The 27,053-nt window shown below is 42.2% G+C and overlaps 1 protein-coding gene across 20 annotated transcripts in view; it reads left to right on the forward strand.

Annotated features, from left to right (window-relative positions):
* The window catches only part of ODF2L (outer dense fiber of sperm tails 2 like), a 56,682-nt gene extending 37,373 nt beyond the window's left edge, over positions 1-19,309 (forward strand). For 13 of the 20 annotated variants that reach the window (XM_039485461.1, XM_039485456.1, XM_039485444.1 and 10 more), the window contains 5 exons: positions 172-257; positions 342-504; positions 1,482-1,607; positions 13,137-13,218; positions 13,519-14,121. In XM_039485461.1, the coding sequence (XP_039341395.1) occupies positions 172-257; positions 342-504; positions 1,482-1,607; positions 13,137-13,218; positions 13,519-13,673 (612 nt within the window). In that variant the 3' untranslated portion in view covers positions 13,674-14,121. Of the gene's footprint in view, positions 1-171; positions 258-341; positions 505-1,481; positions 1,608-13,136; positions 14,122-14,364; positions 18,258-18,299 lie in introns of those variants that run through there. The other 7 variants (XM_039485450.1, XM_039485459.1, XR_005583792.1 and 4 more) reach the window with 6 other exon arrangements.
* Positions 19,310-27,053: the final 7,744 nt, after the last annotated feature.

The raw sequence follows: 27,053 nt of genomic DNA on the forward strand, positions 1-27,053 counted from the left end.
CTACTATAGTTGTATTTTATTTGCTTCAAATATAGGCCAAATACTGCTTGCCATGGTGATGAAGTAGGCCCACTGATTTTAATAGGATAGCTTGAATAAGGCAAGCTTGCTTTGGCTTATAATGTCCTGTGCAAATCTCCACTAAATAGAATGGAAACATCATTTTCACAGATGGATGACAACAACAGGTTCTTGAGAAACCATTCTTTGGAAGAGGAAAACTGTAACATTCAGAAGAAATATGAATATCTTAAAAGGTAAATGTGATATCTGACTAGTACTCACTTTTACATTTTTCTCCTCATAATCAAATTTCATGTGTGTATCTGTTTTACATAAAGACAGTTAGAAAGGATGGAAGTACAAAATGAAGAACTTGCACATCAGCTGGCAAACCAAGAGGAGAGTCTTCAGCACAGTGAATTGCAGCTTAAAGAGAAATTAGCAGAATATGATGCTTTAGCCAGACAGTTGGAGGCTGCTTTGGAAGAAGGCAGAAAAAAGGTATATATCGTGTAATATGTTTCTAAATTTGATTGCAGTTTTTCCCATTTTCAAATGAAGAAAAATCTGGAAAAGAACAAAGGGCTTGAGGAGGTGAGGGCCAGACAAATCAAGAAAGGTAGATCATTCCATAGGAGGAGGCTGTATGGAAAAATAGGTCAATGGGAATTTTGCCTGAATAAATACAAAGAACTTTGGATTTCCTAGCCCTATTGAAGCTGATGGCAAAACTCCCATTGACTTCAGTGGGGTCGGGTTTTTGTCCTTCATCTTTATACAAAGGAATTCTTTCCTTCAAACAACATGAAGAGCTTCAACCATCCAATATTTAAATGTGCAGAAGTGACAGAGTTTCTGATCAAAAGCTTCAGCTTGTCTTTTTTCATTTCCCTTTTGAATGGGCAGCCCACTAGGACTTTGATATCGAGCCCTTCTAATGTCAGAAGAGGGCTTTCCACACTCAAAATTTGCAAGTTTTTGTGTGATCATGAACAGAAAAGATTAGATTTCAAGCAATAAACAAATAGGCGAAGACGTGTAGGAACTTACATCACAAGTAACTATTGCAGTACAATCAGAAAAATATATATCTGAAGTGATAATGTTCCCAGTAAATTAACTATAAGTAAAGTAGAATGTACAATTGTATGATTGTTCTCATATTCTAGTAATACTGATGGATTCTGAATAAGTCTCAGTTCAGGACAGATTCACAGATGAGTCAGACTTTTTCCCCCCCATTAATCATTCCTGCAGTATTTTCCTATGAGACAGCTTATTTCATTTTAAATCCGAATGTATTCCATGTGTGCTCAAGATAATTGGTGGGGAATAGAGGGAGGATTATAATCAGCAAATAAGGACAAGACTATCAATTGTAGCATAAAATAGTTTAGAATAATTATTTGTTGTTTTGTGCTTCAAATGCAGGTCTATATGTAATTAAATAGCTTTTTCTTCCTTCATTACCATCACAGGAGTCTGAAGAGCTTGAAAAAATGTCATCCAAGGAGAGAGCTCTTCAGACAAAAATATTGACTCTGGAAACCGAATTAAGAGAGAGACGAGAGGAGCAAAAGCGACTTGTCTGCAAATTAAACAATGTGAGTATCTATCACTTTACTGACACTGATCATAAACTGCTTAGTTAATTTAATCACTACATACACTAAAGTGTTTTAAATAGATAAATATTTCTAAATGAATTTGTACATAATTTGGGGCATAGAGTCAGTTCACATAATTCAGTTAAGCCTAAAACTATCAGAAAGACTGCATATTTTGTGCACAGAATTATAGATGACAGGTTAGGAAAAGATCTCCGGGATACCTAATCCATCTTCCTACATTAGTGCAGGATTGTCTACTCTGCTAAGACCCTTTAGTAACCTCCCTTGGGGCTGCTCCTTATTCTAAAGGCTCACCCAGACAAACAAATTGTTAGCAGGTCCAGACCTACTTAGTGAAGTGGATAAATGTATTTCTGAGCTGATAGAAGAATCTGATCTGACCAAGAATCTATGCAAACATTTTCAAACATGAGTGCTTAAAGTTAGGCACATATAGCCTTATACGGGAATCTAAATAAGTGCCCTGATTTTCAAAGGTTTCAAGAACTTGCAGATCCTAGGTGTGGCACATTGGTACTTTCCCTATCAGCACAGCCCCATTTCAAGAAGGTATTGTGGGCTTGGCACCTTTTGAAAATCAGGCTAGCTACTTAAGTGCCAAAGTATGAATTTAGGTGGAGATTTTCAAAGCAATCTTGGGGATTTCAACACATTTTCCATTATTGTTAATAGAATGCATGTCTAAATCCTCTACTCTTCGAAAATTGCATCCCAGGTGCTTAACTTTAGGTATCCAAATAGAAAATATTGGCCCTTGATTTCATGACATCCGGCTAGAAACAACAGTACTCAAATTGATGCATAAGGTTTCAGAGACCGGGGACCTGATTCTGGCCCTGCAGTGCTGTAAAATGGTATTTTCTGCCAACAGCCACATAAACACCACAAAGGTAACAAACATTTCCCCCCTTAATTTAAAAAACAACAAACAAAATTTCATTTTTCTTTCATCCTTCATGAGGTGGATGAATATTACATAAATCCTCATAGACTTTTTTGGGAGGGTGTTGGGTGGGGGGAGAGATGAATTCCAGCTAAATTGAAGGTGGCATATGGTCAAAAGGAACTCTGGCTACACCGGGTCACCTAGAGCCAGGGATTCTTCTTACATTCTGAACTGGCCTTTTTCTCCTTCTAGAATGAACTCTGGTTTAAGATTCACAGGAAGTTTTTTAAACCCTCTAGAAGCTCGGGGAAAAAAAGCCCAAAACTGATGGCATAAGTCTCCCCATTATCACAGAATTGTTTTGATGTGTCTTTAATTATAATAAAATAAAAACAATTTACAATGGATAGAAATGATACAATAAGAATGGAAAGGCACATCACTGACAAAGATAAGCAGTATTGCAGGGAGAATTTAGTTTCTTGTTCTACTTTGGATATTTCTGTGAAGTCTGTTAGAGCTTTCCAAGTTTGAGACAGAGAATGAAGTTGGTTTTTTTGGCTGCTCCCTGTTCATCCTTGTGTAGTCAGTTGATTATTGAATATTTTTTGAATATTTTTGATACATCTTTCCAATTTGTCATGTTTCTCTGGGCAACTATTATCAAGAAGTCTAGCAGTATGTGACTGTACCAACAGTTAAAACGGTCAACTTGGGCAGGGGCGGGGGTGGGGATGGGGGTGGGGGAGGGGATAGGGAGTCTATATGGTTTTTAAATGAGTAAGGTAACTTACCTGTGGGGTTGTCAGTAACACGTGTCCCTCCACATCAGCCTAGAGCGCAATATGTGCCACTATATTTTAACAGTTTTCATGAGCATCTAGGTTGCACAACAGTTTTTACTGTTTTACTCTAAGGTAGAAACTCCTGAGTTCTGATTCCAATTTTATGTTGTAATTCTGAAAAATCTTCATATTTTATTTTTCAATAAATGTGGAGGCTCCAGCATGGCATGGGGAGACACAGGCCACTGGCTGCATGGAGGTGGGAGATCACCCTGCAGCTCCCCCCCCACCCCCCCGCCCCAGGACACAGACTCAGCAGTGAGGCTGCACCTGATCCTGACACAGCGCAAGGGCCTGGCCTGCCCCATAAACACCCCAGAGCCCTGCCCCTCCACACCAAGATAGCAAGAGAGAGTGACAGAGTCTTGCATGCACACTCAGCCCTGGCTCCCAATCCAGGTGTGAGGCTAGCAGGCTCAGCCTGGCAGGATCCAAGTTTGGAGGGAGCTTAGTGTGTGGGGGGGATCTAGGTGTGGGGCTTGGTGAGGGGTTGGTGCGGGGGGAGTTGGATGCACAGGAGTTCATTGGGAGGGGTCCAGGTGCAGGGGGAATTAGACTTTGCAGGGGGGTCAATATGAAGGTGGTTGGTGCTCAGCAAGGGTTGGGGTTTGGCAGGAGGGGCCTGAGGGGGGGCTGAGCAGAGGGATCCAGATTTTGGGGGGTGGGGCTCATCAAGGTGGGGTTCAAGTGTGGGGGTCTCAGTGGGGGTGGGTCTAGGTGCAAAGGTGGGAGTCCAGAGGCAGGGAGGAGGGGCTCGGCAGGTGAGCCAGGTAGAGGAGGGGTGGGGCTTGGCAGGGGAATCTGGGTATGGGAGGGTCTGGATGCATGGGGGTTGGGTGGGGAGCAGTTCCCCGTACGATCCCCTCTACCCCCACAGCTGAGGAGTGATAGGGGCAGGAAGCCAGAGGGTGGAGCTTCCTGCAGCTGGGGGAGGTTCCTAGTCTGACCCAGACATGGTTGCTCCTTGCAGGGGAAGAGTAAGTCCCATCCTCCCCTAGCCCAGCCAGGGATAGCAGCTGAGCCCGGCTCCGGTAGGAGCCAATAGATCCCCAAATGCCCCCTCCCTGCAGCAATTTACCTCTCCGCCAGCTGCTCCAGGCACCCAAAACGACACACCCGGGCTTCTGGGGAGAAGTGCATGACTGTTCTTGCAGCTTCCCCATGAGAAGTCATTTTTCTGCGTGGAAGCAAAGAAATCTGTTGGGTACGTGAATTCTGTGCACGCGCAGTGGCGCAGAATTCCCCCCAGGAGTAATTTTGGCTCTTTGAGGTGCTGGATTCTTGAGAGTTTAATATTTTTCTATGGAAGCTGCTAATCCTGTCATAGCTACAGGGCAAGCTGTGCCTTGGACTTCTTTTAGTTCCTCTCAAATACACCCTTTAGTTGACAGGTCTGGCTTTCTGCACCTTGCTTCAGGTAGAAGCGCTCGGTCCAACAACTCCTAAACTGGATCTCTGGGCTGCAGTCCCTTTTTACCAAGCTCAGTAATGACGCGGGCCCAATAGGTTTTGGTACCTATAAGAGGTTTCCTTCAGGGGTCTGTAGCAATGCAAGTTTGCAGTTACACAGAAAGTGTCTTCCAAATGAAGCATTATTTGTTTGTTCCTCAAAAGTACAAAGCACTAGAATACAGGGTAGAAACAATAAGACACCTGCACGCATGAATCTTACTTATAAAGGCTGCGAAGGAAAGTTTCAGGTATAAGTACTCATCAGCCCAGCTAACTCCGTCCCTGGCAGGGAGAGGCAGCCTACCCTGTACAGCATCTCTGTCTCTTGGCATCTATCTTGGTGTCAGCCTCAGTCTGCTGACACCCTTTTCTACCTGTGGCAGGGTGCTGCTACAGAAGCCCTTAATCAGCTCCTGCCGCACCAGCCCCAATCAGGGAAAATGTATTGGGGCTGGGTTAACTGCCCTGTGTTTGGCTGATAACTGACCACACCTGCCAGCCTCATTAGCAGGAGCTATAAGGCTGGAAGGAAGTGAGACAAGAGGTGTGGGGCTGGAGACTAAGAGTGGGAGGTCAGGCTCAGAGGGAGTAGAAGCCTCCTAGTCTGTTGCTGGCAAGGCCTGTGGTAGGCCAAGCAGTTGTAAAACCTATATATAGTTGGAAACTGGTGGTGGGAAACTGATCATGAATAAAGAACACGGCTGTTGCACCAGACGGAAGTATCCCTGATTCACGGAGGTCAGGGGCCAAGAGGCTGAATCCAGAGGGGTGCAGTGTGAGCCCCATTACACTACCCCTCCCTTTTTGAAGGCTAGCATCTGTAAGAGTTTAGTACAGGAACTCCTCACTTAAAGTCGTCCCGGTTAACGTTGTTTCGATGTTAAGTTGCTAATCAATTAGGGAACATGCTCATTTGAAGTTGTGAAATGCTCCCTTCTAATGTTGTTTGGCAGCCCCCTGTTTTGTCCGCTGCTTGCAGGAAGAGCAGCCCGTTGCAGCTAGCTGGTGGGTGCGTGGAACCAGCATGGACCAGCAGCCCCCCTATGAGCTCCCCACTCCCTAAATTTGCTGTTCAGCAGCTGTCCCTCCCGCCACTGCCATGTGCTGCTCCCGCCCTCTGCCTTGGAGCTGCTCCCAGAGACTCCTGCTTGCTGTACGGGGGAAGGGGGGAAGAAGGAGGCTAATGTCAGGGTGTCTCCCTCTCCCCTCTGCTTCTGCATAGGGTTACCAGATGTCCTGATTTTATAGGGACAGTCCCGATTTTTAGGTCTTTTTCTTATATAGGCTCCTATTACACCACCCCCCCCGTCCTGGTTTTTCACATATGCTGTCTGGTCACCCTAATCCTGCACCCCGCTTACCCCATCTTCCATAGAGCAGAGGGACACACGGTGGAGGGAGGGAGCTTCTAGGCAGTAGCTGCCTCTCAGCAAGCTGATTTAATTAGCAAGGCAGTGTACTTAAGCCTGTCAGCTACTTAAAGGGGAAATGTGCATTTTTTTCTCTCTCACACAGTGTGTGTGTCTCTGTCTGCCCTCCCTCCTTTCCTGCTGCCTTGTAGAGTGTTGTGAGAGTTAACCCTTGAGGGTTCAGTCAATTGCTAGTTCATTTAGCAGTAAGGCATTCCCTGGGAAATATCCCACCCTCTGACTCCTCCACCTCAACCAAGCTTCACAATCATCATCACTGTGTACCAGTATTAAATTGTTTGTTTAAAACTTTGTGTGTGTGTGTGTGTGTGTGTGTGTGTGTGTGTGTGTGTGTGTGTGTGTGTGTGTGTAAAAATATAGTCTTTTGTCTGGTGAAAAAAATTTCCCTGGAACCTAACCCCCTCATTTACGTTAATTCTTATGAGGAAATTGGATTCGCTTAACATCATTTCACTTAAAGTCGTATTTTTCAGGAACATAACGACAACCTTAAGTGAGGAGTTCCTGTATACTCTTTGGTCTCTCCCTTAGTCTTGGCAAAACAGCTTTGTTACAAGGGTTGGGGACAAGGAGTCATCTATTCACAGATGATGTTGTTGGAGTGTTTGGGATGATACTTATCTAGATCATTATTTTTATTTTTCATGCTTTGTTTCTTTAATAAACCCATGTCTCCATAACAAGAATCAATCATAACTAAGGCTGCATGTCTGTCACAGAGGTCACAGAAGTCACAGATTCTGTGACTTTCCATGACCTCCCTGACTTCTGCAGCAGCCAGTGTGGCTGACCCCAGGGCCACCCAAGCAGCTAGCCCTGGGACCAACTGTTAAGGCAACACTGGGACAGCCACACCAGCCACTGCCGCTCGGGCAGTCTCACAGTCAGCCATACTGGCTGCTGCTTGGCAGTCCAGGGGCCAGCCGCACCAGCTGCTGCTCAGCGTCCCACAGCTGCTGGCCCTGAGGACTTCCCAAGCAGTGGCTGGTGCCACTGGCCCCACGGATGGCCTGAGCAGTGGTCGATGGGGCTGGCTCCGGGGGGCCCCCAGAGCAGTGATGCCCCAGGTGCCCCCTGGAGCAGCAGCTTCCTGGGAGCACCCCAAAGCAGCAGCACCCTGGGGCCCCTCAGCTAGGATTTAGTCAAGGGTATTTATAGTAAAGGTCATGGACAGGTCACAGGCTATGAATTTTTGTTTATGGCCCATGACCTGTCCATTACTTTTACTAAAAATATCCATGACTAAATCATAGCCTTAATCATAAGCAGCTTATAGAGGCATGTATGTTATTCATACAAAGCAATACAATAGACCCCCATTTATCCATGCCTCCATTATCTGGCTCTCCATATTAACTGAACAGGGCAGCAGGGCTCGGGTTGTCAGTCCTGCCGCTGCTGGGGCTGACAGCTGGAGCCTCGCCCATTCTCCCGATTATCCAAATTTTTGATTATGCATTCTGGCCTCGGTCTCAATTAATCAGGATTCCACTGTATAGCTATTTCCCAGTTGGCCACATATTAAACTCCTAGAATACTGGCTTTTTTCAAGGCTGTGTTCTCTGTGGTACTTTTATTATTTCTTTGTAAGTAAAATCTGTTGTTTATTATGCTGGGACAGGGAATCATCTGTCCCTTGTTCTTTTAGCAATAAGTTTTAATGTTTATGATTTTTATTCCTCTAGATCAGTGTTTCCCAAACTTGGGACGCCGCTTGTGTAGGGACAGCCCTTGGCGGGCCGGGCCAGTTTGTTTTCCTGCCGCGTCCACAGGTCTGGCCGATCGTGGCTCCCAGTGGCTGCGGTTCGCTGCTCCAGGCCAATGAGAGCTGCTGGAAGCAGCGTGGGCCGAGGGACGTATTGGCTGCTGCTTCCAGCAGCTCCCATTGAACCACAGCCAGTGGGAGCCACGATCGGCCGGACCTGCAGACGTGGCAGGTAAACAAACTGGCCCGGACCGCCAGGGGCTTTCCCTACACAAGCGGCATCCCAAGTTTGGGAAACACTGCTCTAGAATGCAAATGGGAGTGTTTAACATTTCAAATAACTTTGTTTTCTTTTTCCTTTGTTTATGGACTTGCGTTCGTAAAAGGATTTTGTATGAAGCAATGCATAATTATTGTTTTCCCATTGCCTTAAATTTTTACTCCCTTCTACTTTTGTTTTCTCTCACTGTGTATCTTTTTTTTCCCAGTAGCATAGAGAAATGAAGGAACAAATCTCCACCTGGTACATAGTTCAAACAGCTGAGCCAGGCATTGGTCAGATTAGCCAGTGAAGTCAATATAAATTTACCAGAGTAAGGAGTGAGGGCTATAATGACTCCTCTGCCTTAATGGCTAGAGTAAGTGGTACCTAACAGATCTCAGCATTGGAATGGGATCATTCTGTCCCTTTCCTGATGCCCTCTACAGAAGTCAAAGATCTACAGCTGTGAAGGCATGATCCAGAGGGGCAATTGCAGAAGTAGTATCAGATCTCCTGGAAATGCATAGGATTTTGGCAAGCAAATTAATGCTGAATCTGCAAACATTAAGGGCCTGGCCTCATAAAGTGCTGTGCTCTTCCAGCACCCTCAACTCAGATCCCCAGCTTGTGTAAAAGGGATTTCTAAGGGATAGAGAAAGGGCGGAGCAGTAGGATCTGCTGGACTCCTGTCTCTTTACCTACTGAAGTCAAAGGGTCATATAGCTCTCTGTCTTTACTCAGGCAAAACTTGTCTTTACTTCACTAGGTCAGCTGCCTGGTGCCTGGCCTGATTACTTGAGTTGCGTGCTATATGTCCTCATTAGAAGCTGAAGGTGCTTATACCTTGCAGTATCAGATCTTAATTTACCCATGTCTCCAGTCTGCAGTTTGGAGTCCTTATTTATGGGAGAATCTTGGGGACACTTTCCTGTGCGCAGCCCATGGGAGTAGTGTTGGAACCACACTGCCAAAGATTCTGAGGGGCATGGGATGATTATAGAGCCAAGTGTGGAGGCACAGGGATGACCCTGTGCCACTTTGAGGCTCGAAGAACGGTTAGTCCCCCACATTAGTGGAATAATTCCAGGGGAACCTTCTGAGTGAGAAAAGATGTAACCTCCCCAACAGAGGGGGAAAATTCACCCATAGGAGAGGACGACAGATTTCAGCCCCCTACTTGAGTGTTAACAAGGAAGACGTGAGTTTCCTTTGCAACTGCTCCAAATCAGGATGTTCTGTTAGCTGTTTTTATAACTTATTTCCAACATTGTCAGTGTTACCCGAAATTGGGCCAGCTAGTAATCTTAGGGAGGACTAGTGACCCACCAGAGTTTGGGAGAAAGCAGCACATTTATTATACTGATAGCTAAGCTCAAAAGAAGGGTTGGGGGAAGGTGTAACAGACCTTTTGAGCGTACAGGTTATACATAGCATACAGATCACGGCTGCTCCTACAACCCTCTGCCCCTTGATCTATGATCATTACAGTAGTTGTTGTCGTAGGGCACAGGTGATCTGTTGCAAACAAACCAAACAATCATAACCAGGTGAATATAACTAAAACCATTACAACTGACTAAACACCAGATATAACATAAACACAAATGCAAACAATCACAATCATAATAATTGGGAATACAGTAAAACTATCACAGTAATTGGGTACATCGACAAACAAAATGAGGCCAAAGTCTGATGCTGCAATAGCCATCAAACAATAAAAGTCACTGAGGTCAGGATCTCCTTAAGTGCACACAACAAATAAGATTTGTAGGAGTACCACAGTTATCATGCAAAGTTAAACTGTTTTGGAAGATACATAGTAACAGATAACTTGGTGAAATTGCTGATACTTAACCTGTACAACTAAATGTCAGTTTATGTGGGCCCTTGAACTACTCTTCAGGGCTTGGGGAAGTAGAACCAGGGTGCATAGAGGAAAGGGTGGAATTAACAAGACAAGAAAATGGAACTAACAATACAAATGTATCAATACAAAAATTAACAACAAAATGATTATTAGAGAACCTAACAAAAAATAAACCTGATGCATTGGGGACCAAAGTCTTTAGGACAGAGGTGGATGTGATTGGTAATTTGGTTGGAGATGGGGGAAGTAGAGAGAGGAAAAGGCATTTACCCTGTTTAGTGTAGTATCCCCTCTCTCTCTGGACCCTATGCTAGCACAGGACACCCACCAGAGACAGACACAGAACATACAACACAGAGCACTGAACCCAGAATTTGTCACAATACTATAACCTTGGTATTTCTATAACTCTTCAGCTGGTACCAGCTCCCCTGATGTTCTGGTTCGGAAGCTGAAAGATAGCTTAGAAACAAATTAGCACAGTGCTCCCACCGCAGCAGACTGTGCTCGTTTGAGTTGTCCGCAGGGTACCCATTTTCCCTCTGGGATATTATCTATGCCACCCAGGGCTTTTGCTAACTCTATTGCTTGAGCAGGAGCCAACTTGGTCTCTGCCACAGTGTGTCCAGTACTTGGGGCTGCCTTGCACCCTGCGGGCGCAGGCCCATAGTTGCAGACCACCCTCCGGACCGCTGCAACACCGTGTCTGGGGTCTGGCCATCCGGGGTCAGGATCTGGGGGATCCGGATCATACCAGATATCCCCATCCCAATCATCATATGGTCCCACACCACCTGGGCTTTCACCCCAATGGCGGCGACCCGGGCTGAATAAGCCCACGGGGCCCTGTTCTCCTGGGTGGACCCCTCCAGGACCAGATCCTTCAAGCAGGTAACTGCCTGGCTCAGAGTGGCATTCTCTACTTTCACCCGCTCCAGCTCCTCCTCCTCTGCTGCCGCCACCTGTAATACGGCTACAGAGAGGGAAAACACCTGGGTGCTAGCAGTCAGAGCCTGCGCATTCCACATATCCCGTTCCTTCTCCAATGCATTACATCAGTCCTTGAGTGAATCTGTTTCAGTGGCAAGCTGACTTTTTGCCACCTGCCATTGCCAGCCTGATTTTCACAGCAGCCAGGCGGTTGCATGATCCAGTCCCACCTTGTTGGGACTGTATATAGTACAGATTTATCTAACATGAGCTCTAGTTCAGGAATTGTACTCCCAGGTGGAACCCCCCTAGCATCCAGGGGTCTGCCCTTTTCTTTTGGAGCCCTTCTAACAACACCCCTGGCGGCGGCACAGCTCCCCAAGGGGAGGGTGTCTTCTCGCTTAGGCTGCTTCGCCTTTTTCTTCCCCTTGCCCACAGTGGCATACTTAGTAGTGGCGTCCTTTTCTCCCTGCAGCAGGTTGCTAGCCTACCACTTTTTCATTCTGGCTCGAGCTGGACCCACTCAAGAGACTACCAGAGGGCACCAGGGGACCCTATTCTTGGGTCAAATCCTCCACTAAGCTGCCTGCATTGTCCACCAGTAATGTTAACCGAAATTGGGCCAGCTAGTAACCTTAGGGAGAACTAATGACCCACCAGAGTTTGGCAGAAAGCAGCACGTTTATTATACTGATAGCTAAGCTCAAAAGAAGGGGGGTGGGGCGGGGAAGGTATAACAAACCTTTTGAGCCTGCAGGTTATACATAGCATACAGATCACTGCTGCTCCTGAAACCGTCAGCATTCATCATTCCTGCTCTTCCCTCTCCCCCCAGCCACTCCCCTTTGGTATTTCTATTTCGGGCAGGGTGTTCTTGTCCTCTTTTTTGTTTTTTCCCATTTTGAAAAGTACCTCTAAAAATCTATCCATGATACCTATACACTTCTTCATTTTTTATGAGCCTGATCCTGCTTTTGTTGAAACCAGTTGGAGTTCTGACATTGAGGTCAATGGGAACGTAGTCAAGCCTCAAAGCATGGATTTATTACAATTTGCTTAGCTTTATAAAAGAATTGAAATCACATGACCAGAGACTTTCCCATGCATTCTAAATTATTTTATCTTGTAACTCCACTTCTAAATCTCCCACCTGGGTCTGAAACCTTTCAGATAAGGACTATAAGTCATTGCTATTATTTTTCAGCAGAATCTCTCTGATACCTCTATATCAGGTCTGTAGTATACTTTTCAATGGTTTCCATTCTAGAAGTATTTAGGCGCCAGTTCAAAATAAATATGAAAAGAGAATTATTTATGCCTGAGGGGAGCATTATTCTGAACAAAAACAAAACATATACATTGTTCACCTTCTCCAGTTACATATCCATAAAATTGGGAATTCAGTTATGGAAAGGAAAAACAAAAATCATATTGTTGTATTCCTGTTACCATGATGCTGGAAACAGGGCAGGGCTCAAGAAGGTAATTTTGTCTTTAGTTCACTTTAACCTGATTATTTCATATAATGTTAGAATTAAATCTAAATGTTACAAATGACTCAAAAAAATAAGAAAAATGTTTATTTTAAGTAACTCACATCTGAAATCGTGTTATGATAGGCATAAAAGAAAATCCAAAAAATGGCTATTGTTTAATGTAACAAATTACCATATATGGATCTAATAAACAAGTAAACAGTGTTATCATTCACCCTTTATTTTAAAGGGTAACATAGGCCACAAAAATCAGGCTGCATTAAAGATCAGTAACAGATGTTCTCATTAAAAAAATAAGCATGAGAGTTTTGAGTTTGTATTGGAATTAAGGTGCCACAAATCTTTAATGATGGAAATGCAAAATGTTCGACAGTTGCTGTAAAGAATATCCCAGGACTCATGTCCTTTTTTTAAGAGTATAAAGTTACTCAAACAGATCAATTTGTGCTCAGGAGACATAATGTATAGGTTCAAGATTTTGGGGTCATTTTGAAGGTCTTGCGTTTGTGTGGAGTAAAATTTTAGGGAATGACAGACACGGTTATAAACTTGAAGTACTAGTCTTACTATATTTTTATTTTGTATTTTATTTCTAACTTGCATCCCCTTTCCCTCTTTTTCTTTAGAGAGAGAAACATCAGGAAGTATGTTTGAAAGAATTAGAGCACACTCTACAAAAATCAGAAAACCAGAACCACAGCATCCACAGTTATGTACAGTTCTTGAAAAACTCATATGTAACAATGTTTGGCTGATTTCTTTAATTTAGAATATTTTAAATATTAAAGGGCAGAATGTCCTTAACTCTCAGTGAAGTCAATGGAAGTTGAGGACATTTTGCTGGATTGAACCTTGTATCATTGGGGCTTCATAGCGAAATTCTTGCTCCAAGTTTTGCAGAATTGAGCCTACCCTGATGTATATACACTGGTTGATCATGTTCTGAATGTTTACATGGTATTACTAATCTAAAAATGGCATTACTAATCTTCATTTCTTGAACAATAGTGAAGGAAAAACTGTGCAATCTCCATGAAAGATGTGTTCCTGTTATTCAATGTACTTCCATTGCTGTAGAAATCTCTCTGGATTCAATTTGCATTCCAGCTACCATGATGGTAATAGAAATACTATTCTTAATATTTTGTATATGTAATATATAATTGAAAGAAAATCCATTCAAATTATCATGTGGAGGCACTAAATGTGATGACAATCCTCCTGATAATGGCCCCAATTCAACAAGGTATTTAAGAATATCCCTAATATTAAGCACATTAGTAATTCATTTGAAGTCAATGGGATTACTCATGTGCCTAAAACAAACCACATGCCTAAGTACCTAGCTGAACTGGGGCCAGTCTGAAGGAAAATCCTGATTATGTAAATTGGTTTTCTATAGCAATAGTATAAAATATTCTTACAGAATTGTGATATAGTTTTTAAAGGATAACAGATTCAGATAACATCTAAACATCTCAATATATAAATTTTAAGTGTATATTAAATATCCTATAAATGTCCTTTTTATATAAAAATATAACTGAAGTTACTTATTTTGTTTTACATGTACATGTTTTAACTATAATCTTTTCTCAACATATAACAAACTACTAGCAATGAAATATTTATTGGTGCATCAGCGTTTTCTTTTTTACTTTGCAATTAGGTATCCATATCAACAAGCTAATGGTATATGAAGTATTATTCTGTTGGTTTACACTCTACACTTTTTTTTAAAAAAAAGAAAACTATTAAGTATATTTGATTATTGTGATACTAGCACAGTACTTTCTATTACAATTTTTTGGTTCCCTGCCTTAAAAAACTAACACTAAATTTTCTTTTGATTAGGTTTAACATTTTCCTCCACCACTTCAGAATTTACCTGTTTAGTGATACTGAACGATCATAACCTTTTAAAAAAATCATGAGTGAAGAAACATCAAGATATGCGGAAGTAAAACCTTGAATCCAGTACCAGGTTTACTTTTAAAAGCCTAGCACAGTCCAATTAAACCACATGGAGGTCACTGTAGTAAGTGTAGGCTTCTTATTTGATAAATAGTTTAAGAATTTCCAATACATTGCTTTAACCTATTCTGCTATGCAGGAAATTAGAAAAACCTGAACCTTTTGTCTTTACTTTAATGCAATAATTAGAGCCCTGCAAATACGCGGCTATCTGCTTCATATCTGTGGACCATTTTTGCGGGTAGTTGGGCGGATCCAGATACAACCTCACAGGGCTCTATGGATCTGGAGTGGAGACAGAGACGTGTTTGCACAGGGCTGAGCCAAGCTGAGCTGCGCCCATCCAAGTCTCAAACCATTTTGGAGACACTTTGCCTCTTCCCAGCACCTGGTGGGCGGCTTATAAAGTGCAGCCCGGTCCTGAGCCCCCTTCGTGGCAGCGGCAGCGAACGCCCCTCCCTTCCCCCCCCGCTGGGTCTATGAAGGCAAGAAATACGTCCAGGAAAAGGTAATCTGATTTCCGACAGAGCCCGGAGCACTTTAAATAGGGATAAAATGTATGCTGCCAGGGCTGGGAGTGGTGAGAAGGGAGAGTGAGGGAAATGGGGAGAGTCAGTGCCTGGCAGGGGATGGAGAGACCATGAAGGAGAGACCAAGGAGCCGGGCTGCCTGGCTGACGGCTCAGAGAGTGGAGGGATGAAAGTCCATGAGCCAGGGGATAAGCAGGAGCAGGTGAGAAGACTTCGGAGCCCATTCCCATCCTCTTAGGCAGGCCCACGCATGTGGGGGGTGGGGAATCTGAGCCTGGCCCTGGGGCCTCCTGGGCACCATCCTGCCCTCCTGTCCCCTGAGGCGGCAGGCCCCGTATCTGACAAGTACATGTTGAGCAGCAGCAGCTGGACTCTGGCACCGTGTCTCAATGGCAGCACCTAGGGTGAGCAGCTAGCAAGTATGAAAAATAGGACAGAGTGTGGAGTAATAGGAAAAAGCCCTGAATATCAGGACTGTCCCTATAAAATTGGGACATCTGCTCACCCTAGCGGCACCTCTCCTGTGGCATCCAGCTCAGGCAACCCAGGGGGTGCAATGCGCTCTGGGTTGGCAGCCAGCAGCCAGTGGCTGGGGTTGGGCAGCAGATTGGAATCGGGGCTGTCCAGCATGTGCTCGCCATCCAGCAGCTCAGCACCCCCTCCTCACGGCCCCTTCTTCAGACCCTGCCCCTTACCCCCAGTCCCTGCTCTCGCGCTTCCTCTTCCCTGCAACACCCCCCCCCCCGCTCGCTCATCTCCGCCACCCCCTCCCCCCCGAGACAGCTTGCAGATGTGGATAGAGGTAAAAGTTGGCTAGCAGATTGTGGGTCGGCTAGCGGGTTGATCCTGGCGGATGCAGATCCACATTTTTGTATCAGCGCAGAGCTCTATCCATACCTATACCTTTCCTACCATAGCTGGCTACATGGATTAGTGGAATTGGTGGCAATTTCAGAGGCAGAATCTTTACCTCAATGTAGTACACAAGTTTGTATGCTTCAAGTATCACATGAGTATAATACACCTCAGTTGGGTCAGGCTGACTGATGGTGATGCCCTGCTCAGAAAACACTAAGCTACTGAGATATCAGGTTGAGATTGCTGGGCTGGCAGTTAGAAAAATATCTTTTTTTTACTTGTGAACTGAGAAAAGAAATTATGGAATCAGTGAGGCCCTTATCTTGCAAATTCTTATGCATGCACTTAACTTTATGCCTGTTGAAGCCAATGGAATTACTTATATGTGTCAAGTTAAGCTTGTGCAAGGTAGAGTCTGTGGGACCATGTGTTTTTGTATAAAGTTGCTTATGTGTAAGTATTTACAGGATTGAAGCTTAAGAGACAGTAGCTATGCAGCCCTTTTACCCACATACTTTGATGCTCCTACTATAGGTAGCTGCAACTAGAAAGCACTGAGAGTTTGCCTGAGGCTACTAAATTACCAGCTGATACTCTGACTGTGCTTAAGTATTATTTACTTGGAGGCCAGGATGTGTTAATGCTAAGCAAAAAGAATAACATCTTTTATAAACACATCAGGAGGAAAAATACTAGAGAAAAAAATAGGCCCATAGTAAGTGGTAGGAGGATCAGTGTCCAATGTTGACTCAAATAGCTAAGGTACTGAACTCCTTGTTTAAGTCTGTATTCAACCACAAAAAATAAAGTAAGTTTAGACAGTTCAGAAATGAGGAAATTCTTGTAAAAATAACTGTTCACAAAGAACAGGGAACCATAAGGGAACACTTGGAAAATTTGAACATATAAAAGTCAGCTGGCATGTATGTAAGTCATGCCTTGTAGGTCAGAGATTCTTAAATTGTGTTCTGTGGAGCACTTTATGTGGTCTGCAGAGAGCTGGTTGATCACATGGTGCTAGATCCTTCCCCCTTATTTCCAACTGCTTAATGGTATTAAAAGACAGATAGATAGAAATATATGTAGTTGCCTCAGAGATATTATAGGATTGTAAATTGGAGGGCTGCAGACAATCTGTATATTTACTACACAGAAGAACAAAGTATATTCGCCTATCTTAATGTTGATAACTTGCCTGTCAAAAAATTACTAACCCCGGGCAAGTGAGTAACTTTTTGCATGGTTGAACTAATACATCTGGATAAACAGATATTCAGTAGGAGAAATTTATTGGTGATAGTGACAGCAAGTTGGACATAATTTGTAATGTCAAATGAGAGCAACAAAGGCCAATGCAGTTTTAGGCTGCGTACATAAAGGAACAATGGCCCAGGAAATGAAAGGTCTGTATGACTCCAGTGTAGAGCACCCAGAATATAATGTTCAATTCTGAGCATTTTATTTACAGGAAAATATGGACAAGTGGAGAGTGTTCAGAGAAGATGTCAGGATGCATATGTTACATTGCCAGCCATCAGAATGTTCCCCAAATCTGCCCTTTTTTGAAAATAAGACAGTACAGTTCCCGCCTGTGCTCTTTTATTGCTTCCAAATGGTTTAAACAATTGCTAGATCCAACTGGATAATACTGCTAAATCACATACATCATATGTCTGCTCAGTAGTAAGTGCATGTTGCCTCCACACTGAAAGGGAACATCCTGAGCGTCAGAGAGATGACAACCCAAAGAGGATTTTACTTCTTTATAAAGCATTAGCTATGTGTTACCATTAACATTTGTACATCTTGTATTTTAGAAGGTACCTTTATGGCTTTGTCTCCTTGTTTTTCAGCATACACAGCAGCTTGTGATCTTTATTTTCACATTACAGAATTCAAATGTCTTTATGTGTAGTTCTCTTATTATGAGTCATGTTCATTGGCTTTTTTCTCATACTGCTAGTGGCAAAGTTGACATGTCATTTAGTCAGATCACTAAAATGACATCATTGTAATGCTTGTACTCAACCTCATGATATGCAGCCACCACCAATGCACTGTGGAAGAAAACTTAATTTTATAAGCAGCTTTTAAGGACACTCTTGACCATATCACAAATCAAATCATATGAACACTGTGTTTATTACCTGGGTTCCAATCGAAGGTAATAAAGTTTGAGGTCTCTTATCCTTTAAATTATTTTATTTGTCCCCCCTTTTCCCCCCCATGCACGAAAATGATGACAGAGCCTACACCAGGTTCTTCATTTCCTATATGTATATCTTAACATTCTAGAAGCCCTGTTTGATAGAGATTTGCTATATGTACCTTTTACTGTCATTTTCATCTTTAGAGACACTTCATGACAAAGCTACTAACATAAGTGCCCACGTGGTTTTCAAATAAGCTTTTGATATTTTTTTCCAGAAAAATCTTTAGATGTTCAACTGCAGCTGTATCACTTCAAAAGAGAGAAAGCTGGTTGCATCGAACTTCTTTCTAGTTGTTGTTACAAAAAGTTACAGAAGAATTGTCAAGTAGCAATATGAGCTCATCGGTACTGTACTTGCTTACGTGGTCATGAATGTCTGTCTATTATAATACTCTTGTAGGAGCTTTAGCAAGTGGGACCCTTCCCTTTCTGCTGCTCTGAGTCACATAGAGTAGCAAAAGTGATCAGACATTCTTCATGTCAGTTTGAACATCCTTTTCAAAGATGAGTTCATCCAGCAGAAACTGATCAAGAGATTTAAGCTATGTAAGAACACAAACAGTTTGTGTTGTCTGTATAACGATGAAGAGAAAAATAAGGCTGCAATATTGGTCAGGTCTACACTATTCTGTTTTAAGAAGCTTCTCTAGTAAAAATATATTTCACTATAGCTTTTTAATTTTTAATACAAAGCCAGTCATTCTGCATAGTATAGGATTTTAAATTCTAGATGAGACATCTGACTTATAAACAGTTTGTGCCAATACAACCTAAAGGCTGATTCAGCATGGTACTTAATCTGTACATAACTTTGAGCATGTGAGTAGTCCCGCTATCCCATCAATGTCATTGGGACTATTGTCTCATTGTTAAGTTCCTCACTAAATCAAGGTCAAGGACACTTATACTGTTTACATTATGCTCTTGATCGTACTGAAGTATCCATGTTTTTTAATCACTGTATTTGTACTAGTAACTCCACATGATGAATGGGATTTTTTGTCTTAAATTAAGTTTTACTGTAGCTTCCATCCAAGGATTGTTAATATATGATCCATGGACCCGGGTCTCTTTAATCAACCTGACAGATTGGTTTGAGTGTTTCGGTTGGGAGGAGAATCAGCCCATTAAAGGGACAGTGTCATTCAGAAGAGTTGACTTTCCTCCGTTCTCTGTACCTTTCTGTGTATATTTGTTAACACAATAAAATGTAAATTGTTTTGTTTAGAATTATCTAGGACAATCTAGACTCAGTAAAGTTGGAAGATGAGTTGCATTTTGTCCATTCTATCCAGAAAATTCCATATCCATGCACACCATCTTAATTATCACATGTTCTCTGTATGTATAAATATCCCTGTCTGTGTGTTCCATTCTAAGTACTCCTGTTTTTTTTTTTATCCATGCACAGTGTCCCTTAATTAAGGTTCTGAAATTCTAACCAGGTGGAGTTTTGAGTCTGCTAGTCCAAAAGAAGCCAATAAGCACTCAGTCACTAGTCTTGCAATTATTGATCTCTGATAAAAGGGAAAGTAATGCACCAGTGCCCCATTTTTCACTGTATTTGGGAAAATCAGGATTTGAAGTAGAAGATGCTCATAATATCATATGCTTTAGATTTGTTAATGTCTGGAAAAACAGAATTTAAAGCAGAAGCATAAATTTTAAGGCTACTTGGGGCCCTACCCTCTTTAATCCTGTCTGCCAAATAGGCTATTACTAGTAGTTTAGGGTTGATAGAAGATCTTTTATCTCTGTTTCCTATCCATGGCATAAAGCTGCTATAAATTCTGTTGTAAGATATATTCATGGAGGCTTTCCAGAGAGATAATAGAAAACTTAATAGCTTCCCTCTGTAAACCTGCCTCCTCAAGGAATTTCTTGATAGAAGACATATGAGATATGATCTCCACTGAGTTCCTTACAGCTGAGTCATCAGCCTGATGTGATATGTTACTAGCTCTCAAGCCTTCCCAATTCTCTTGCATAGTCCATTAGTATTCTTATTAGTGCCTGGAACCAAGATCTGGATCTCCAGATAAATTTAAAAAGGGACTACTAATATCCAGCTCATCATAACTTCCACTAAAATCTCCACTACTGCATTTTGCAGCAAAGAGAATAAAGGAAAGAAATTAGTCCCCGTATATGCACTTTTTTTTTTGCAAAGGCACCTGTCACTTTGTCTTCCCTACAAGGAAACTTGCAGATAAATGTCTCCAATCTCCTGTTTTCTGATTGTTCTGGAAGTCCCCCATAGAGTTATGTATCTATGGAAAATTCTCTTCCTCCTGAAGATTTTCCTTTTCAAAAGGGCTTTCCCCATCATCTTTCTTTTGCTTGGAATGTGAAGAGTTGCAAGAGAAGCTGCTAGAATCTAGCATAATTTCAGAATTATTAGTAGAGCCATCTGTCTAATTTTGCTCTCTACAATCTCTTCCCTGGCTAAGATACCACCAATTTGCCTTAGAACTTGTGGATGATCTCTTGTGGGACATCTAGAAGGAGGAGAACATTTCTAGATGTTCTAGATTTTAAATGTTCTGGATTAATCTGTTGATTTTTAGAAGATTCTCTCAACTCCCTTTCCATGTTTGATTGGATGGGCAGCCCACCTTCCTTTGGAAGCCTTTTGCTCCATAATCATAGGAGGTACAATAGAAAGGAGAGAATGCTTGGACAGATATCAGGCACAGATTCAACAGCTCTGTCAAATCCATTAATTTCTCAGTTGCTCAGGGAATAACAAATTATTTTGTTATACTTAATACTTAGTTCCTAACTTTAAAGTGGGTGAGGAAGAGGATAAGAAGAAGCAAGGGCAGTTAGAAGCCAAGAAAGAATGGAGTCAAGGGGCAAGTTGATAAGTTAAAGTTGCCAGTAAAAGAAAAAATTGTCGGAGCCTGAGCTGAAATAGTCTTGGTCAAGTTGAGCAGGGGAGGGATGGTGCATGGGTGAAGGTGAGCATGACTACATGGGGAAGGAAACAGCTCCTGCTTTCTCTATGAAGTAACTGGTGAGAGGTGGGCGGAGTGGAAGGAAAGGCTTGGCAGAGACAGTGAGCCTGACTTACTCCACTAACAGAATCTAGGCTGCAGTGTAACAGTAGAAAGTTAGCTATATTCCTTCCCCTGGTGGGAGAGCTAGAGCCAGTCAGTTCAACCAACAATTGAAGCAGAACCACCCGGAAAGGGAGTTGGGCTACAGCACCAAGTAGGTGCAGTGATTTAGCTCAAATTTCAGGCTGCTTTTGTTGGTGAGGCTCCTGTGGAGCTCCAGTCAGGTAAAGCTCCACAGAAGAATTCTTCTGCTGATGGAGCTTCCCCCACAGGTACAGGGAACTTGCACACTCCCTGAGCCCATACAGGTAAATAAACCCCATTGATGCCGTTCTCTGGCAAGGAATTCCTGCAGTCAGAGGGCACATTTATTGTAAACCCCCTACCTATCCCCAGCTGAACTTTGGATTAGCATATTTACTCTTTTGTTCATGGTTGATCCCAAAGCTCATAACTGCATGATCATTGAGTGATGAAGCTTCAGAGTATCCATCAGTGGTGCAATGATTACATCATCACTAAAATGAATTCACAGCTTGCAGCCCAGAATCTTAGCATAACATGGCTGGTTTGAGACCCATTGCAAAGGTTCTTGGTGCTTATAAGTAGCCCAAAAGAATATCACCCTATTAAGTGATGAGTAAATTATTCCTGCCCAGAGAAATCTGATACCTTTTGACATTCTGATTGCATAAAAGGCATTTCTCCCCAGGATTCTCCCAGGAAATCGCAGACCTCTGAGATTGATTGACCTTCTACACATTTTATTATTTTCAAAGGTTAAACTGTACCAAATACTTGATACAAAGCAATTAACACAAAGCAATTAATCTCTGATCTGGTTCGTTTGAAAAGGGATGGGAAAATATGCTTCTAAGTGTGTACACCTTCCCACAATCTCACCACATCTTCTCACAACACAAGTTATCTTTTTCTTCTGTAAAATTGTGCCTTCTGAGTTATTGTTAGCATAAATCAAATGCCCGTTTATTTCATTGGCTTTGCTAAAAATAGAAACTGTGGCCTATCAGTTATACTTTGTATCTTTTTCATCTTAATGTAACCCTTTTAAAGTAATCTGTGCCATGTAATTTTTAGTGTAGTTTTTATGCACCCAGCAACTACCTCCATAACTTTAATCATTCCCCACCAAAGCTTCTTTCAGGCCAAGCCCTTTTTAATTATCACTGTGACCACATCTATTCTTAGTAAAGATCCTTGCAGATATGCAGTTTACTCCGTTGTGGCAGCAATCCACTTGCCAATTTACAGCCCCGCCCACTAAAGTGCCCCTTTGAATTATGAACTACTAAAGTAAACATGTATTTTTAACAGCCTCATGTATTTTTAACAGTCGTGCCTGGTTATCAAAACTGAAAACATTTTGAAGTACGAAAATGCTAGGTTGGCATTTCAGATTATTTTCAGAATACATGGTGTTCTTCCAGGTTAGGTCTTTTTCCTCTAAGAAAATCAATATACAGTATATTATAAAACATGAGCTATACGTTACTTACATTTAATTATTTTCTGTAGATTACAGCCCAATTTTCAGTAATCTTAAAAGAAATCCCAATTTTTTCTACCTTTTTATAATGGTCCTAATGCATGAATATACTTTATTCTTTTTGGGGGTTGTTTTTCTTAATTTATAATGCGATGTACTACACAGTACTTTTTATGACGAGTATAAAACATAACAGAACCCAGAGCAGTTGAAATGCTTTCACTGAGCTTCTTCCCCTTTCTTCCTCTCTTTCTTTCTCTTTTTATGAAGTTAACTCTTATATACTAGAAGAGGCCACATTTAACTCAAGTCCAGTTTGGCTGTAGCAAATTTGGGCCTCAAACTTGTAGTCACTTATATATGTGCTTAACTTTAAGCACACAGGTTGTTCCATTGACAAGTCCAGGGCAAATACTGTATATTTTCTTACAGATTCATTCACACAGATTATTTTTCAGATAAATTACTATCTGAATAGGATCATTATATTCAAAGAAAAATACCTACAAGATCTGTACTATTCCATTAAAGTGATCTGAGCCACTGTAAATAGCTTTTATATTTTTCTTTGTTTTTAGTTATAGGGTGCTGCAATTTTTTTCAAAATCAAATATAAAAAATATGTCATAATTACTTAAATAAAATATCAGATTATTTTTTCACTTTTGTGTTAATGATAATCCTAGTGTATGGAGTACTGTCAAGCAGTACCGGTAACAATATTGACATTTATATTGATATGATTAGATTTCAGAGTTGACTGTTCTGTGACAGAGGTCTGAACCTCTGTCTGTAATTCATAGGTTATGGAAAAAAAAAATTGCTTGGAAGGTTTGTCATGGGACTTGACCAAAAATGCCTAATCACCAGTGAAAGTAAAATCTGAGCTAGGTTGTAAACCTTTGAAAGGCAGCCATTAATCATAGTTAAGGATTTTCTTTTCCTCAATGGACCATCTTCTACAAGGTGAAGAATGAAGCTGTTTTACCAGACATTATGGTGTGCATAGGTAACCAGAGAAAACTGGTTAGGAAAGAGGAGTAGCAGCCCTGGATCAGGTTGGGCTTGATTGGGAAGTCTTGAGGATAGCAGACAAAAGCATTTCTGTACACAGTGTGATGCCAACAGATGGGCAAAAGAGTTCAGAAGGAGGATGCTGCTTTCAAGGGGTATAAGGCAATCACTTTTTTTGGTAAGTGAGTTGAAAATACCTCAACTAACTAACCAAATAGTTAGTTCCCTTTTCTATTTTTACTAAATCTTTTTATTTAGATTACTGTTGTAAGGGAAATTTCACAGAGCTGCCCAAAGAGAAAAGAACCCCACAACTTCTAAGTGCAAGTGCTGAAGGATAAAAAGTCCCTGAAACCTAAATTCCCAACTCAAGCTTGTTCAAGGAGTATGGACAGAAGAGTCTGCTCCCAATGAGTTCTGTTATCAGGCTGTAGAGGAGAATGCAAGGAGAATGAAAGACCAGTGTGGAGATGAGAGCTGGCCATTATGTTGGTCACACAATTGGTTCAAGATGTTTGCATACTCAAGTGGGCTATGCTGCATTGGTTATTCAGTTTATGTTTTGAGGGCTATCTTTGCAACAATAAGGGCTACAAGGTTTTTGTTTGTTTGTTTTTTGTTGTTTTTTTTTTTAAATGAAAATTTAGATTCGGAGTATAAGATGGCAAGCATGAAAGCTTCTGTGAGCTGGCAGAATGCAATCCCCAAGCCAGAAAGGGCAAAAGACATAAGTATGATTCTCAGTCTCGCTATCCAAATTTGGTTAAAGAAAAGCCCTTCGCAAGCAAATATTTTAGAAGTATGTAGCTCGGCCTTGATTATCCAGATTTCAGCTATTTTAAACTCCCTGTTATCAAAACAAGGTACTACCCATCAATGTTTATTAATTACTGTAAATCTCCTGATTACCAGAATTTATCCCAAGTCCTCAGCGACAACTATGTAAGTCTGGAAATTTATTACTATAAAAATCATTCTCTTTGGGAAACATCAGTAAACATACCTGGCATAACACACTTGTTAAATGCATCTTAAATTACATTGAAAAGTGCCATTTAAAGCTAATGTAGGAGGGTCTCTATCATTTAGCCTTTATCCATTTAGTCATGTCCAAATTATTGATGTAATTTTGGTACAGTTAGAATGTAATGGTGCTTATATCTATCTGTCTGGGATGCATGGATTGGAGATAGAAATATAAAGCTTTCTGTACCTGGGCCACAACCCCTTTTTGTAGGCTTGTATTTAAAGGGAATTTCCCCCATAGACAGACGCATTCAGAGGTGGTGCTCATGTTTATTTCTCTTTCAGTCTGCATATGTAGTAATGAGGAGGAAATTTAGTTGTCCTATAATGACATGATCTTGTCAGGCAACCATCACCCAAGGTCTTAAACAAAACAAACTCCCCAGCACAAACTAAATCTCCACAACAAATACAAACCTCCTCGTCACTCTTTTGTGTGAGAGACATTGTCTAAATCCTACCAGGGCTTATTTTCTGTTATCACTTCTGCAGTAGTTTCTCTGCAGAGTTCCACATACCTACACAAACAGTTCTTACCCCCAGCAGCACACAGGGCTTATCTGGGTCTATGAAATAAGCTTCTGTTCCCACTTCTATAAAATACCACTTGCTAGGACTCAGTTCTCTTCTTTTGGCTTCAATTACCAGACTAACATCTGGAAACAAGAGTACTTTATGATTTTTGTACAATGTCTTGTTTCTTTTTAGCAGCCTAATCATTTAGTCTCAGTTCTTGGCATCTGATCAGGCCTTGAATAGCAAATTGTTAACAAGAAGAATTCCCTTTCCCTTCTGTCTTCTCACCATATTGATTAAACTAATAACTTTATGTTAATAGTAGGCACTATTTTCCATCCAGTTCCACATTGGTTTGAGCCTCGCATCCAATAATTGAAAAATAATATCCCTTCTTGCCATGGTCTAGTCCCACACTTAGCTTTCTCACCAAGATTTGGAACACTTTATCTGAATGTTCCTATACAGTATCCAAAACCAAATGGTAGGCATCCAGTTTTTCCACAAGCCCTATTATTGGTATCCGTTCTTTCTGAGCCTTTTGACAAACCACATTTGCCCTAAGAGCTCTACAGTTTTTCTAAATGGTATTCAGTGCCTGGTTTTCCTTTCACAGAACAGCATTTAAAATGTTGGAGTGAGAAACTTTCTTCAAACCTGCTTTCAGATGTGAACAAATTGATGTCTTTTACATTTCCTAAGTCTCTGATCCGGTTTCCAGAATAGTTGCAATAGAGATGAGTTTGCCTGAGTTCCTGCGTCACTGGAGCTGCACAGGAATAACTGAGGGCAGAATTAGCCCTAAGATTTGCTACTGTTTGCATTTTGTCTTACTTTACATGGCATTATTTGTTTCTATTAATAGATTTTAAGGCATTGTTACAATCAGAGCTGTCCCTAAGGGGGTGCGGAGCCTGGGACATTAGAAACTCGGTGTCTATCTGCTGGGGGGTGCTCTGCCCAGGTCCCACCCCCACTCCATCCCTTCCCCCAAGGCCCCACCCCGCCTGTTCTTCCCCCTCCCCCAAGCATGCTGTGCCCTCGCTCCTCCCCCCAGTGCCTCCTGACATCACAAAACATCTGTTCCGCAGCAGGCAGTAGGCGCTGGGAGGGAGAGGGAGGTGCTGATTGGCGGGGCCTGCTAGCAGGCAAGAGACACTGGGTGGGAGGGGGGAGGTTCTGGTAGAGGGGCTCCTCCTTGCCCCCCCCGCCCATCTGCCCACCTGCCGCTCACCTCCCCATTCGCCTCCTCACCCCACTCACCCACCCACCTCACCTCCCCACCCACGGGGACCCCCAAAGCACAGGGACTGGGGCAGTCACCCCGATTCACTGTACCCAAGGGACAGCTCTGATTACAATCATCTAGTCCAGTGTTTCCCAAACTTGGGACGCCGCCTGTGTAGGGAAAGCCCCTGGTGGGCCGGGCTGGTGTGTTTACCTGCCACATAGACAGGTTCGGCTGATCGCGGCTCCCACTGGCCCCAGTTTGCTGCTCCAGGCCATTGGGAGCTGCTGGAAGCGGCGCGGGCTGAGGGACTTACTGGCCGCAGCTTCTGATCTAGTCTTATGTCCTGTATAACACAGGCCATAGAACTTCTCCAAAGTAATTCCTACAGCAGATCTTTTAGAAAATCATCCAATCTTGATTTAAAACTTGACAGTGATGAAGAATCCACCAAGACCCTTGATTCCAGTGGTTAATTATGCTCACTGTTAAAAATTTACACCTTATTTCCAGTCTAAATTTGTTTAGCTTAAACTTTCAGCCATTGGCTCATGTTATACCTTTCTCGGCTAGACTGAAGAGTCTATTTGTTCCCCATGTAGAAATGTATAGATTATAA

The sequence above is a fragment of the Mauremys reevesii genome, linkage group 8 (assembly GCF_016161935.1).
Source record: "Mauremys reevesii isolate NIE-2019 linkage group 8, ASM1616193v1, whole genome shotgun sequence".
NCBI lineage: Eukaryota > Metazoa > Chordata > Testudines > Geoemydidae > Mauremys > Mauremys reevesii.